Here is a 15,873-nt window from a genome sequence, read left to right as displayed (position 1 = left end):
TTCACTTGTTTTATTATATAAATGCTTTTTATGACATCAAAAATTGTAAATGATAACGTGGTGAGTATTATGCAATGAGGTTAAATGTGCAGACTTTAGACTCAACCCTTATATCGAGCTCTAACTCCTGAAATAAACACAGGGAGGAAGAATTACTCGCAGGAAATTTGTACTGTCTTGGGTCAGACTGCGTCATGACTGCATGCAGGTTCTTGTTATTTGCATCATATCTGCCTATGTATCTGCCTCTCTCAGCTTTGTGTTTAAGAGCTTTGATTAGGTTGTCTTCTTTTTGCACTCATTCCTGCAGAAATATTTTCTGCTTTCTGTGGGTATTTAAATTTTTACCTCAAATGTAAAATCTTTGTATCCAGGTGAGGGTTTTGTCAAATAGTGCTGCTGCCAAAGATAATTTCACTCTTCTAACCTCTGAGTTTCATCTACCATTTGCCACATTTACTGTCCACAAAAGGAAACACCATGGAGTTATTTGCACGGTCAAAAATGAGTTCGGTAGGCCTCCATGCAGCCAAAACAAACAGCACCAAAAAGAATAGAGGTTACTGTGCTTCATCGGGCTCCATAAAGCTTAATTCTTCCAAGATTAACTCCAAAAAACCAATTACACTGTGCACACTTTTAAAAATTCAACAACTGCACATCCTAATTGGGCACAAGTGCAGAATAGAGTTGGTTATGATCCCTGCTGACTGGATTGAGACTTTGGTCGGTGTCTTCACGTCTGAAGACCGAGGCGTGATTTTTGTAGGTGAAAAGCTGTTGGAAGAAATGCAGAAAATTATTCGAGCAATTATTAAGCATACAGTAAAGTAGAGCCATGATTAAAGATGATAAAGGCAACTGATGCTTAATTGTTGAACCCACTGCACAGAATAACAGGTCTAGTAGTAAATCTGCTCATATAGAATTATATATATTTTAAACACAAAAAGAAACAAATCAATAACTTTTTCCTATTCAGTAGGACTGTTTTAGCACAGTGGCAATAAGATGTTCCTGCTGCTTGACTGTGAATATGGCACAACTTTTAATTATGGGGGGCTTGTGGTGCTGGGCTATTTTCTCAAAGAGAGCTGCCTTTCAATGTTTGCCATGTTTAAAACATTGTATAAATATATAAATTAATCATTTATAAATTAATAATTTATATTTCTATATATTTATATTTTAAATTTTAAGAGGAATTATACGAAAAAGTATTTTTTTTAATATAAAGATTAACTTTATGGTTTATTATTACTGATAGCTGCTAACTGCTACCCTAATGATAGATTAACAGACAGCGAATGTGACTAGTGTATAAAGTGACTTTCAGCCATTCCTGTTTCCACACTGCAAAATCTCCAGTGTTAAATTGACGCTAGAAAATGTTGATATGTGTCCATTCTTGAGTGTTAAATGAACACTTTTGACAGTTTTATATTTTTGAGAGTAACCTAGTCAGTTTTAAAGACAATGAACTAACACTGAGCAGTGTTGATTTTCTAACATTGGAAAATAACAAAAAATGTCAATATGTCAAAAAAAGTGTCAATATGGACACATATAGACACTTTCTAGTGTCAATTTAAAACTGGAGATTTTGCAGTGCACAGGGTTTGCCACAGTGGGTGGATCCACATGTTTGATTTTAGATTGATTCTATATGGGATGTGCTTCCTGACACAGCTAGTTATCCACGCTTGGGGTAGGAGTATAGTTTGTAACAGCCCCCAATCAGGACACTACTATTATTGTTGTTGTTGTTGTACTTTAGTGGTTAATGGGGCAACAAGATTTACATTCACCTTTATGTCTGTGGTGTTTGTGATCTGTCTCGTATTCAAACCTGCTGAAAAGAGTAGAGGATAACTAAGCAATACTTTAAGACAGGCCTCAGTTAAGATTTTTTAACTTCAGAAATGGTCAAGAATGAAAGAATTCCCCAAATCTGAGATATATAAAGTGTATCGTATCTTATTTAGCACTGGATGCCATTATAGTCTGAGTGTGTTTTAGGGATGGGAATTGAGAACCAGTCCTTGTACAGAACGAGTTCCCCGTAGTTCAATTCCTTGGAATTGTTAGACTGCCTGCCTAAAGATCCCACTTATCGGTTATGGACGCTCGCTACGATCAGCTGATTTCAGTTCGTGGGCGCATTTACAGCATGGATGTGGACTAGGGTTGCCAACTTTCAGCCTTCTATCAAAGGACAATCTGGTGTGCCAGAAGCATAATGCACAGCCAACTAGGCATAGTGTAAATATGCACTGTTCATATTCTTACAGTAAAAATGCAGTAAAATGTTGGTATTCAGTGTAATTGATACCTCATCTAAAAACAATAAAGTAAATACAGGCTTTAATGACCCATGTTATTATGCTACGCAGACCAAACCTCGCCATATTTTTACGAATCACGTATAACACCTTACATCTGGTGTGCGTGATGGGCCATCCCTGACTGGACACAAGCGCTTATCTGATATAATCACAATCAAATCAGATTTGGTATTTATCACAGTGCCATCTGTTGGTCAGAAAGGGACATTGCAGGTACCGGTCAATATGCGGGACATTTTATAAGGGACTAAGCCGGACAGTTGGCAACCCTTCTATGGACATTATGTTTATTTTTGTTGCACAAATGGTAAAGTGGACAATGCTCCAAGACAGAAACAACTGCATTATACTGTTAACGCAACTTCAGCTCTTAGCAAGCACCTGCACAGACAGTATGCTAACACTAAGCTAGTCAAGAACCCAGAGAGATGTTAAAGCATAGTAGGGGCTGACCTGAGCTCCATGATACATGATACAGTGAGCCGTCATTTCCGGTGAAGCCACTTTAACAGGTAACAAACTGATGAGCAGTTATGCTGCTGCCTCTGTTTCTACCTGTTTATGTTTCTGCAGTAGAATCACAGTGACGATCGCTTTAAAGTCTCTTTGTGCTGGTGTGTGTTGGTGTGCAGGGCTGTAGCCTGTAGGGTTGTATTGTTGACATGAAAGTAATGTAACAAGTAGTATAATAAATGTCTTTCTCCTGGGCGTAATTATATAAAGTACTCCATTACTTTTAAGAAAAGTGTTGTGTGCAATATGTGTAATAACTTTTTTTAATTCCTAAAGCTACTTTTAGCTTAACTTTTGATCAGAAATCATTTCGCAGTTATTTTGGTAGCTAGAAGAGCACAGAAACTTCTTGAAGGATAGAGTTTGGTCCCAGACTGTTGGAGAATCTCATCTTGATATCTCTCTGCATTAAGATTGACTTCAATGATGACAAGGGAGATGCCACCCACACTATCACACTGCTTTTACCCACACTTTGACCCTACAGTCTGATTGCCATGACCATTTATGTTCTTTCTCAGTGAGTATTGTAGTCTGTTTAGGCTTTTTAGTACATCTTTCCATCATCCATCTTCTTCTGCTTATCCGGGGCCGGGTTGCGGGTGCAGCAGTCTAAGCGGAGAAGCTCAGACCTCCACCTCCCCCAGCTTGTCTGGGGGAACACCAAGGCTTTCCCAGGCCAGCCTGGGTCTGCCCTGGGGCCTCCCGGATGGTTGAACTCCTCACCCTATCACCCTGTCTCACCCTGTCTATCTATATAAGGGAGAGGCTAGCCACCCTTCGGTGGAAGCTCATTTCTGCCACTTGTATCTTGATCTTTTGGTCACTACCCACAACTTGTGACCATAGGTGAGGGTAGGCACATCTTTATTGATTAGAGTTTGCTACAGTTTTCAATCCTGCTTTTGCCTCAGCATGGTCATTATGCTTCTGATAAAATTAAACTATTCAGACACTTTTCTTTTTACCCCATAGCCTCAAAGTCATTTACACATTAAAAAAAGTGACAGCGTGACAGTTTTCTCAAAGAGAAAGTCGAGGAAAAACGTTTAAGGAAACTTTCCAAACTTCCACCGTCTGTTTATGCTTATTTTGTTTCACAGAGTGTAAACATCAGTGTCATAATAAATATCATTATCACTCTATTTTAACACACACAGACACAATAACACAAATGAGCCTGTCTACAGTTGAATTTGGATTTCATTACATCAATGCTATGTGTTGCAACTACAGACGGGGATATATAATATATATTTTAAATACCAATTAATTTTGTATTTGTGTGGTAAAAAGCCCTCAGAAATGTCTTATATGAGCAATTTTTCTCTGAAACTAAAAGGCTGTTATAAGGAAACTTCCTGTTTCCACAGACCAGTTAATGGCTGTATCCCAATTCAGGGTCTGCAGCCTTAAAGGCCGCATTTTAAGGTCGATTATGTCACAGCGACGCGACGAAGGTTGTCCCAATTCAAAGGCTGCTCGAAAAGCGGCCCTCAAATGCGTCCTTCATTTTCCCAAATTTTAAGGACGTGGCGGTGTAGACTTCGTGGCCCCACATATCCCAGAATGCATAGCGCGGCGGTGGGTGTGGATCATTTGCCGAAAAAAAAATGGCGGATGAGGGGCGCCCGAAGAGTAAACTTTAAGTAAGTACTGAATATTATGTCACTTATTTATGTGCAAGTGTTTAATAACGAAGAACATTAAAACATTACTGTTGGCCACATGTCGGCAAAGTTATGTGACATTAGTGACGTTTGTACTAACTTGGTTTTAAAGCCTTTACTTTAAAATATACGCCGTTCAATAGCTGAGCTTAATCTTACAGAGAATGATCAAAGCTCATGTAGAAACAAACAAACAAATGAACAAAAGATTTTCTGTCAAACAAAGCTGTATGAAACGTTTCCAGCTGTTAGTATCATGGTTGCTAGGCAACCTGGGCAGCGCGACGTTGGCTAGACCGTCCCATTTCACAAGCCTCGCACTTCCGGCCTTAGCGGTCTTTGAGTACGCGGCCCTTGTGGACCGTTAAGGCTGCGTACTTTAAGGCTGCAGACCCTGAATTGGGATACAGATCAACAGAATACGCCCTCATATTGTTACTCAGTCAATATCATACGTCAGTCGGATTTTGGATTTCATGATAATAGCCTTGTGAAATCGCTACCATGATCTTGTTTCTGTGTGAATTCAGAATCTATTGCAAGGAAAGTTTTTGTTTCCACAGACCAGTGGAAGAGTAGATGACAGGGTACACACTCAGTGTTACTTTATGGAATTTTGGATTTCGAAATAAAAGCCTTCAGATGCGTTTATATCAGCTACTTTTTCATCTAGTTTCACAATGCACATTTTTAAATTTAGGTATTCATTTCTATTTCAAAACAAACAAATGAAAAAACAACCAGCTCCCGGAAGAGAAAAATATGTCCTTTTCCCCTCCTTTTTTGAAAAAGAAAAATGCAGTTCTGCCACCAGCATGTTTATGTTCTTGCATTTTTAGAAATTTCAAAATGATATACTCATTGAGCGTGCTTCCTCATAGCAGCTGTTTTCCTGCAATTTTTCTTGTGAAATCTTAAAGTAATTACAACACCTTAAAGGTCAGTGAGGGTTCATGAAAGAGCATACAGTTAATCTTATACTTAGAAAAAAACTAAACAAAAAAAAAAAATTTCTTATTTCATATCTTTATAAGAAAAAGTACCAATAACAGATTTCTTTCAAAGTCATCTGACAGTGACTTATCTAAATCAAGTGTCCTGCTGTGACCGTATTAAGAGAAATGATGCAAAAAGTTGGGTGGAGAGTAGGGCTGAGTGTTTGTTTAGCAGAACAACTTCTTCATTTAGAAATAAGGAGTTTCTGATATGACAGTAAAATTCGAGGATTCGAGTGATAAAGTCTCAACATGAAAGTCTGTCACATTGTTATCTGCTTCATCTTCCTCAGTAAGTACATTTACCTGTATTATTTCTAATGTTTTTTGTTATTTGAGTTAATTTTTAAGATTCATTAGTCACTATGTAGAATTTACCTTCATCATTCTGACAGCACTTGTCTCTTTCTTGCATTTCATGTATTTCTCAGAATAGTTTATACATCAATGTCGTGCCTTCTATGAATGTTAGTCTGAAATCATTTTTTACTTCCTATGTATTTCATCACGTAAAAAATATTCTCCTATACATGGTTCTTTTTTGTAGGAGATCATAACATCAATTAACCAAAGAGCCCTTTCCAACTATATTAGCATTTTCTAAACCAAACTTTTTTTGTTAACTTGCATTCAGAGCCTCAGGAATAGTCGTGAGGTTGAGTTACATAATCAACATATTACAACATAATCAAACACCCTTTGGCAGCAGTGGTGAACTACTGCTTAATGTTAAACGGGTCTTGTGCTGCTCATAATTAGCCAAAGACTTACCTTGATTTGGGTGCACAGTTATGATATTGTGACTTATAATGTGACTTGGTGATAAATTTCTTCATGAGGGGCACTGATGTGTTCAAAATGTCTGTGAAGACATTAGTAAAACAACAGTGCGTGAGTCACTTTTGCATTATGTTGGTCTGTCAATAATGCTCACTTGGATGAGGCCACTGACCTGGGTAAACACAGCAGCAACTGCAAGCTCGTTACCACAGCTGTGGTAATTATCAGATACCAGCCCATTTGAACAATGCAAAATGATCTGTCAGCTCATTTTGCATGATTTCTTGTTAATGGTGATAAAGAGGCTACGTCAGGGGTGGGCAATTCCAGGCCCCGAGGGCCGGTGTCCTGCAGGTTTTAGATCTCACCTTGGGTCAACAAACCTGAATCACACGATTAGTTCGTTATCAGGCCTCTGGAGAACTGCAGGAGCTAATTTAACCATTTAAATCAGCTGTGTTGGTTCAAGGACACATCTAAAACCTGCAGGGCCCTCGAGGCCTGGAGTTGCCCACCCCTGGGCTACGTGTAAAATCATATGACCATATGTTTGAAAAATCCTTACTGATTTATTTATCACAACTGTCCAACTCATGTATTTCTTATATAAATAATATTTTAAGTGTTTTAACACCTTTGTTTATTTGATTAAATTATTACATTGTGCATTTATTTATTTATTTTTGCACTTGACCGGTAATACAGTGATCTTAGCTTTACACAGGGGGTGCTGTGGCACCCTCAACACTCCCACAGTGCCACTTGAATTTTACTTCTTCAGCTTCAGTATCCACTGAAAGAACATCAGCATTTAGTTGATGGTTAAAGGATAAAATTAAGCAAGAAAATCAACCTAGGTGAACATAGAGAGATTCTAAATATTAATTACAGCTGATAAAACGTTAATATAGTATTTCAGGTGTTAGGAAATGTGGATATTTGTACAGAGAATTATTTTTGAATCAATTTGTTGATCTTCAAATTATCATCAGACCCAAATATCTATTTGGGTGATAGTAATGATTTACTAATCTTTTCCATAGCACTGCAGGATGGAAACACTGTTCCTTACAATGCAAAGATTGCCATGCATACAGGAGAGGAAGGAGGAAACATCACAGTTAAATGTTCATTTTATATCTTTGGAAAGTGGAAGCTCTTATGTAAGGACCAATGTGAACCAACCATTCTCATTGAAACAGCCGACCTTGTAGCTCAAAGCGGCAGATACTTTATTAAATACAAAGAAGAAGAGTTTCCAACACGTCATGCAGTTTTTTATGTCAGCATCACACAGCTGGAAAAATCTGACTCGGGGCTGTACTGCTGCTATTTGGACAGAGACTTGGATCCATATTTGTTTGATAGCTTTCAGCTCACGGTGACAGAAGGTGAGTTTTTACTAGTCATCATTAACATGCAATATTTTCATTGCTCACTGATAACTTCTTTACATCAGTAATGTTTCTGATTGTGTCCCTGTTTGCAGCATCAACAGCTTCAACGGCAACATTGGGCCCGCAATCTTTTTCAACTTCCACAACAATCACTAAACAGCCTGAAATAACATTTGTAAATTCAGGTGCAGTGAAATATATTTCACAAGTTATTTCTCTCAATCCAGAAACATGAAGGGGTAGTTTTTCTACACATAAATACATACGTACATACATATATAAGAACAGTCGTTTTTATACAAAGATTATATTCTCCCCTATTTTGGTCTTCTCTTTTCTCTCGGCAGGTTTTCTCTGGCCTGTGGTTATAGCTGCAGTCGTGGTGGTTTTGGCGTTGTTTGTTGTTGTGCAGCTCATCTGCAAAAAGAAGACTACGGACTCTTGTGAGTTATGTTTCACCTCTTTGGCACCTTTATGATAAGCTGATTAGTGATTCTAATGTGTGGATTTTTAACCCTGTGACGGACTGCTGACATTTGTGGAGCGCACAGAGTGTATAGTCTCCAACCAGCCTTACATCTAAGAATATTTCATGATTGTCTAATACTTTTCTGTGTTTTACCGTTTTCAGGTTTGAACAAACAGAAAATTCTGAATTATAAAAAGAGCGAGGTAATTTGAACAGAATCTATTGTTTATGATGTCAACATGACGAATACCTATGAAGGCTGGGGAGGAGTCTTGTTTCGCATCTTTTATAAACAGCATAGAGCAGCGCTTATAGTACACTGACTTGGCCCAAACGTTTTATACTCAGCCAGAACAATGACAATGATGGAACTATTCCTACTGCCTAATTCTATGCACTACATTACCCAGAATGCCTGGAGCCATTCTGGATATTGTAGTCCCTATTATCACTATATATCAGGGATGGGCAACTCCAGGCCTCAAGGGCCGGTATCCTGCAGGTTTTAGATATCACCCTGAGTTAACACACCTGAATCGAATGATTAGTTCATTACCAGGCCTCTGGAGAACTTCAAGACATGTTGAGGAGATAGGACACCTGCAGGACATCAGCCCTTGAGGCCTGGAGTTCCCCCACCTAAAGGTGCCACTTGTGCTTACCTCAAACCTCAAGAGCTTCTGATTTAACAGGGTTACTTTCATCATTCTGTCTTTTCCAGATTGTTCTCTATGACAATCCTCTGACGTTGCCACCTGAAGAGTCAGTATACCAGAGCCTGGATCCAGCCAGCAGGGATGAAGACCAAGTGTACCTTACACTTAAACAGACATGAAAGCACAAATAATCCAGGATTCAGGCCTGAATTTATGTGTCACAACAGACACAGATTGATACAACAGACAACATCTTTAAACGCTTCTTTATTCTTCACTTTACTAAAAGATAAAGATTTTACAGATTAAGCATTATGATCATTATAATAATTTGGTTTAAAATAACTTCTCTTCTCATTCTGGTGCAAAATTAGAGCTCATCTTATATTCAAAGGCACCACTTGGGGGTGCTGCAGGAGTGACAAGTATCAGGATTAAATAACAGCTCATCAAACTGATCTGTAAAGTTGCAAAGCAATAATAAACATTGGTATATTGGTATGTCTTCTTTCCAAACAGATTTTCCAAACTCTGAGAACATCTGAGAACCAGAGGGGAAAACAAACCCTCCCCCCCAAAAAACCACAAAGCACTCTGAGAGTGCAAACATCCACCAAAGGTTTATTAGAATTCACACAAACCTTTTTGAGTTATTGTGTTTACACACAGAAAGAATGACACACATGCATGTTAAAACTACCAAAAACATAACCTACTTGGAGATGGTTACAACAGAAAAAGAAAAAATAATTGCAATTTCATTTATTTATTTGGGGGGATTTTTTTTTTGTCATCCACCCATTTATTTCCGGTCCAACCTGGCCACCAAGACCTCTCCCTTGGGCCCCTCCTTCCAGGCCTGGCTCCTGAGCAGGGCCCTGGTAACCCTATCCCAGGCAGGGTGAACTGTTCCCTTGAGCCTTTGTCTGGTCCTTCACCCAGACCAATTTGCCATGGGAGACCCTACCAGAGAACAAAAGCTAACTGACAACACACACCCCGGAATCCGTGGGAGACACAAACCCCGATTCATGGAGGGGGGATTTTTATTTATGTTTATTTATTTATTTTTGATCTAAATAAAACTGCCCCAAAATTGAGTCTGACTTTTTAATAAAGTAAATTTGTCTGATGTTGCTGTGGAATGACTCCCAGCAAAACTCCATAAAAAGATTTAGACAGAATCATGACTTGACATCTGTTTTTGAAGCACCGCTATATTCTGTATCATGTGCTAACACATAGGCTCCATGACATAAACTGTATTTAAACACTATTTTTCTTTTTCTTTATGTTTAACTTCTTCTTTAGTTAATTGGTTGTTGTTAATGGTTTTAAGCTCTTGTAAGTCTTTCATTACTACTAAAAAAACCCTGATTTTACTAAGTAAAAGATCCAAATTTACACCAAAAACTCCAGTTCTGAAATTTGTGAAGAAATTGCTCCAGGAATTATACTGGATCGTTTGTCACCACATGAATTCTACATATTTGAACATTTAGATGGGGCTTTCATTTTTTATCCTTTCACTGTATTATATCACTTAATACGATCAAATGCAGGGAGTAATGAGAGATGGGGAGGAGAGTAGGGCTGAGTGTGTCCTGTGTTTAGAAGAAGAACCCAAACATAAAAAGAACGAGACGCTTCGGGTTTGCCAGTGAAGAAGGACGAGGAGGTAGCGACAAACGATCAAAGCATCAAAATGAAAGTCTGCCACACTTTTATCGCCTTTATCTTCCTCAGTAAGTACATCCACCTCTTTGTTTCCTGTTCCTTTATTCATTTATTTATAGGTGATCTGTGGGTTATTCAACTATAATCAACAAATAGCCTGAAACATCCCCACCCACTCACAGAGTGTAGCTTTCATTCTACATAAAGTGTGTTGTAAATAGTTCTACATGCCTTGTAGAGCTGGTGACGAAAAACATGTTTGTTTGTTTTTTAGACTAATGTTAAAGAGGAACAGCAGTGTGGCAGTAAACTGTGCTTGTTGAGCAACACATCAAAAATCTAATTTCACGCTCAAAGACATGAACAGTGGGCAGCTTGTCTGATACTGATGCAGTTTCACAGGCTCCAGGCTTCTCTTCAATGTCTCCTTTTATTGTTGTGAATAAGTTAGAACAATCTTTTTTAAGCATCTTCTACACAGGAACTGAAATGACATCAGTGGATCAGATGCTTCACTTTATGATTAGGACAAAACTAATCAGCCAACATAACCTGAGATTGATAGGCACACATTTAAGTACAGCTAATAAAATGTATATTCTGAAATGTGAGGTTAAATAACCCTTGTCTGTCTCATCATCCTCTTTAGCATCCACTTTAAGTATTACCTTATCCCCCCTATCAACCGCTGTGATGAGCTGATGGTCACGCAACAACACTATGATTTCAAGAACACAACCTAAATCACAACAGAAGTCTAAAAATAAGACTCCCCCAAAATGGTGTAATCTTGAACTTGTCCCGATTTTCACCAAAATTAAATGAGCTTGAGTTGTTGTTGTTGTCTGCCATCACACAAAACATGATATCTTAAGAATCAGAATCTTAAGAATATGATAAGAATTTGAAGGATAGATTTCTAACTAGCACTCGCCTCCAAGAGTGAAGAGAGAGAATAAGCCACTCCAACTTTGAGGCCATGGTCCTCAGCAAGAAAAGGGTGGAGTGCCCACTCCAGGTCAGGAACGAATTCATGCCCAAAGTGGAGGAGTTCAAGTATCTCGGGGTCTTGGTGACGGGAGAAGGGAGCCGGAGATCGACAGACAGATTGGTGCTGTTGCTGCAGTGATGCGGACACTCTATCAGTCCACGGTGGTGAAGACAGAGCTGAGTGTAAAAGCGAAGCTTACCGCTCGATCTACGTGCCAACCCTCACCTATGGTCATGAGCTGTGGGTAGTGACCGAAAGAAAGATACAAGGATCGCAGATACAAGTGGCAGAAGTGGGCTTCCTCCAAATGGTGGCTGGCCTCTTCCTTAGAGATACGGTGATGAGTTCAATGGAGCTGCTACTCCTCCACATCGAAAGGAGCCAGTTGAGGTGGTTTGGGCATCTGATAAGAATGCCTCCTTGGTGCCTCCTGGGTGAAGTGTTATAAGCATGTCCCACTGGGAGGAGGCCATGGGGCAGACGAAGGACACGCTGGAGAAATTATATAGTGTCCACCCAGACAAGCTGGAGGAGGTGGCTGGGGAGAGGGAGGTCTGGGTTCTCTCTGTTTAGGCTGCTGCCCCCGCGACCCGGCCACAATAAGCGGAAGAAGATGAATGGATGGATGGATTTCTAAAAAACAGACAAACAAATGGAACCAATTTGATACTGCCTCCCTTCGAGGGAGAATATAAGAATTAAGATATTGCATTGGCCCTGTTAAAGTCCAAACCTCAACCTGATTAAAATGCTTTGGTGGGACTTAAGAGAGCAGTGCACAAATGAATACCTGCAAGCCTCAACTGAACTGAGCCTACACTGTAAATAAGAGTGGGCCATATCTTTGTGTCCACAAAGATATGAAAAATGATAAAGCAAAAAACCCCCCAAAACAAACACTTTTTATGTTAGAAGCAATGACTTCAGGGAACCACTGCTATGGTGGTTCAGCAAGCTACTGAATCACAGAAGTACACAGGGTCATGTGAAAATGTTCTTTTTCATATGTGTAAGTTGTAGTAATTCTCTAAGACAACTGCAACACAGTATGGAGTTTTATTTTGGGCTACTGGTAAATTTTAAATTCAGAACTAATGTATCAAAAAGCACGGTGGCACGGTGGTTAGCACTGTTGCCGCACAGCAAGAAGGTCCTGAGTTCAATTCCACCATCAGGCCGGGGACTTTCTGTGTGGAGTTTGCATGTTCTCCCCGTGGGTTCCCTCAGGGTACTCCAGCTTCCTCCCTCCGTCCAAAGACATGCAGCTTGTGGGGATAGGTTAATTGGAAAATCCAAATTGCCATTAGGTGTGAATGTGCGAGTGAATGTGAGTGCGCATGGTTGTTTGTCCCTGTGTGTTGGCCCTGCGACAGACTGGCGACCTGTCCAGGGTGTACCCCGCCTCTCGCCCTGTGACAGCTGGGATAGGCTCCAGCGCCCCCCGCGACCCTGAAAAGGATAAGCGGGAGCGAATGGATGGATGGATGTATCAAAAATCGTTGTATGACTTTTTGTGTTGTTTTTTTTAAACAATTCTCAGCAATCTAGATCTTTGCGATCATGATTCACGTTTTTATGTAGAGTATCTGTAAACAGAATTGATTAGAATGTTTTAAATTGTTTAAAATCAAAGCAACATGTGTATCTTTAAATATAAAGCACTCTTGTCTTACATGAAGACAGTAAATAATGATTTTTTGTGTTTCCAGCGGCTCCGCAGGATGGAAACACGGGTGTTGTCGGTGCAGTCATTCCCATCCGCACTGGAATGGAAGGAGGAACCATCACAGTTGGATGCTCATTTACTCTGTCTGGAAGCAGGAAGCTCTTCTGTAAAGAAAAATGTGAAAAAGGAAATATTCTCATCGAAACAACAGATGATTCAGCCCAGAGTGGCAGATATCGTATTAAATATATAGAAGGATTTTTTCTCATTCATACAGTTGTCTATGTGAGCATCACTGAGCTGGAAAAGTCTGACTCAGGGCGATACAGGTGCTCTTTGGACAGAACACCTTCAGATCATTTATCTTTAAACTGGGATTTTGAAGTTGTTGTCACAGAAGGTGAGTTTCTACAGAAAGTCATGAAAACCTTCATGTCTCTGATTATAAGTGTATTTAGTTTATCGTAGATTGAGAACAACTGTGTTGTTAGAATATTAGTGAACTTTCTTTGGTTACAGGCAGCTTTGAGCAGTAAGTGTTGTTCTGATTGTTTCTTTGTTCTCAGCTTCAGCTTTCAAGACTAAATCCCACGTGAAACCTATTTCATCGTCAGCACATCTCCCTTCATCACCACGACCACTAACATGGAGTTTTACTTCAGGAAGCACCTTACCTTTATCAGCCTTCAGTGAAAGCACCAAACAGCCTAAAACATCACCTGCAAGTTCAGGTTCATTATTCTACATTTTATAAGATTTTCTCTCAGCCGACGGACATGAACAGAGTTCCTTTATTACCTACTCTGCAGTGTATATAGTGGATGTTATTCTGGCTTCTTTAAATGCGTCTTCTTTCCTACAGGTATCCTCTTGCCCGTGGTTATAATAGTGGTATTGGTTGTGTTTGTTCTGCCTGTTGTTCTGCTGTACATCTATAAAAAATGGGCAGTTCATTGTAATGGTGAGTCCAAGCGATTCTTTCTGCACCTTTAAGAGCAATTTATTCAAATTAAATTTATTAAAAGGTGGGACAGTAGTTCAGTGGTTCAACAGTCCCATGACTGATTAGACAATGGTAATGTGTTTTTCTACAGATTTAAACAGGAGAAGCTCAGACCACAACCAGACTGAGGTAACTTATCTTTGTTTATTCTCTCTGTAAGTTTAAGCACTTTAGTATTAAGTACTACTTAATAAAAAGAAGGAAACAAGGAGTGATTTCACAAGACTATAAAGACTATAAAGACTATAAAGTTAAATAATCATTATGCTACCAATTCAGAGCCGTGTTTTAAGGGCAGCGATTAACTTCATGGTCATCTTTGTGGTTAATGTTCATGAGAAAATTATTTCAGTCCAAGAACAATCATTCACTTGTTTCTATTTAAAGTTTTCTTTTCACTGAAAATTTCGCTAATCTGCAATTATATTAACAGTCAATCAAATATCTTTACGTAGTGTTAAAACCATTAATATCAGAATTTTTACACCTCATAATTGTTCAGTTCTGTGATTGCAGTCTTTTGGTTTTATTGTTCATGATGTTGGTGTTTGTTTTGGTTTAGAGTCTGTGCTTTTGTTAAGCCTCTTGAGTACAAAAAAGAGCAAAGCTCAGTGAAACCCCCAGTACAATGCACTGACAGACACAGTCAGTGATTTTCTGTTGAATAAAAGAATTAACCTGTTAAAAAGCTGAATGCTCTTCTGAAGTTGTTTTATAATATCATGTTTTAGAATACCTGTATACAGTGTTGTCACTGGCAACCACAGTTACGTATAACTAAAACAAATTGCACTTGAACTGACTCACCCTGGAAATTAAAACTAAATTGAATTTCAAATAGAAATGCAAACTAAATAAAAAACAAACAAACATAAAAATGACAATAATGAAGAACCTTGTTTTGCAAATCAAATATTTCTACTTAAATCTGTGGCAGTTTAAATATCGGCCCTGCAAAGAGCATAAAAGCTATGATATGGACTCTCAACAATACCCACACAACCTACATAAACTTTGAAAACTTTCACAGAAAAAAGAATCAATATATACAATATAAAACTATATATAGATATAGATCGATAAAAAATATGAACAAAACAACTTGAAGTGAAACTCTGCTAACTTATTTATTTATTTTTCCCTCAGATTGTTCTTTATGATGACACTTCTCCAGACTCCACATGTGAAGGCTGACCTTACCTTACTCTTGGTGCAACCTCAAGGACAAGGACTGAACCTTTTCCACACTCATGGAGGCACAATAACACACACCATCCTGTCTGCAGATGGACCCTGACTTTTAATGAGTTGTTTAATGTTGACACACAAGCCAACGGTGATGGATCACTGAGCCTGTTCTGTTCTTATGATTTATTTCTTTGCAAATATTATGAGATACTTCTACTTCTAGAGATATTTCTAGGTCTTGATTCTTGTTTAATTATGTTAGTTCCCTTTTCCAGCCCAGTCTGTCCCAATCTTGTCTCTTGTCTTGTCATCAGTGACCCAGTGGAAGTCAGTCTTGTCTCTGTGTTTTGTTATTCCTTCTGTCTCCCCGGTCATACCCCTGTGTCTGTCTGGTCTATCTCCTGGTCCCTGTGTTTATCCCTTTATCATCTCTCTGTGTTCCGTCCTTTTGTGCCCAGTAAGTCACGTCTCCATGTCTGTTTATTTCTGGTTCCTGTGTTAGGTTCAGTTTTGCTGTACACTC

General features: G+C 39.0%; 2 protein-coding genes across 3 annotated transcripts; both read left to right on the top strand.

Moving 5' to 3' along the window:
* Window positions 1–4,942: 4,942 nt before the first annotated feature.
* Window positions 4,943–9,896, top strand: LOC146494167 (uncharacterized). 2 transcript variants are annotated; one of them, XM_085145996.1, is made up of 6 exons: window positions 4,946–5,815; window positions 7,347–7,694; window positions 7,793–7,885; window positions 8,048–8,143; window positions 8,332–8,372; window positions 8,891–9,896. In XM_085145996.1, the coding sequence occupies exons 1-6, from the start codon at window positions 5,776–5,778 to the stop codon at window positions 9,002–9,004; spliced, it is 732 nt and encodes a 243-aa protein (XP_085002122.1). In that variant the 5' UTR covers window positions 4,946–5,775; the 3' UTR covers window positions 9,005–9,896. The 2 variants fall into 2 exon arrangements, with proteins under 2 accessions (XP_085002123.1, XP_085002122.1); XM_085145997.1 differs by lacking the exon at window positions 8,332–8,372 and having other exon boundaries at window positions 4,943–5,815; window positions 8,891–9,000.
* Window positions 9,897–11,943: 2,047 nt separating this feature from the next.
* On the top strand, window positions 11,944–14,340 carry LOC146494166 (uncharacterized). Its single transcript, XM_085145923.1, has 4 exons — window positions 11,944–12,045; window positions 13,190–13,559; window positions 13,726–13,890; window positions 14,022–14,340. The coding sequence occupies exons 1-4, from the start codon at window positions 11,944–11,946 to the stop codon at window positions 14,150–14,152; spliced, it is 768 nt and encodes a 255-aa protein (XP_085002049.1). The 3' UTR covers window positions 14,153–14,340.
* The last annotated feature ends 1,533 nt before the right edge of the window (window positions 14,341–15,873 follow it).

This window comes from Neolamprologus multifasciatus, chromosome 20, assembly GCF_963576455.1.
Source record: "Neolamprologus multifasciatus chromosome 20, fNeoMul1.2, whole genome shotgun sequence".
Lineage (NCBI taxonomy): Eukaryota > Metazoa > Chordata > Actinopteri > Cichliformes > Cichlidae > Neolamprologus > Neolamprologus multifasciatus.
This window is presented reverse-complemented; position numbering and strand designations above follow the sequence as displayed.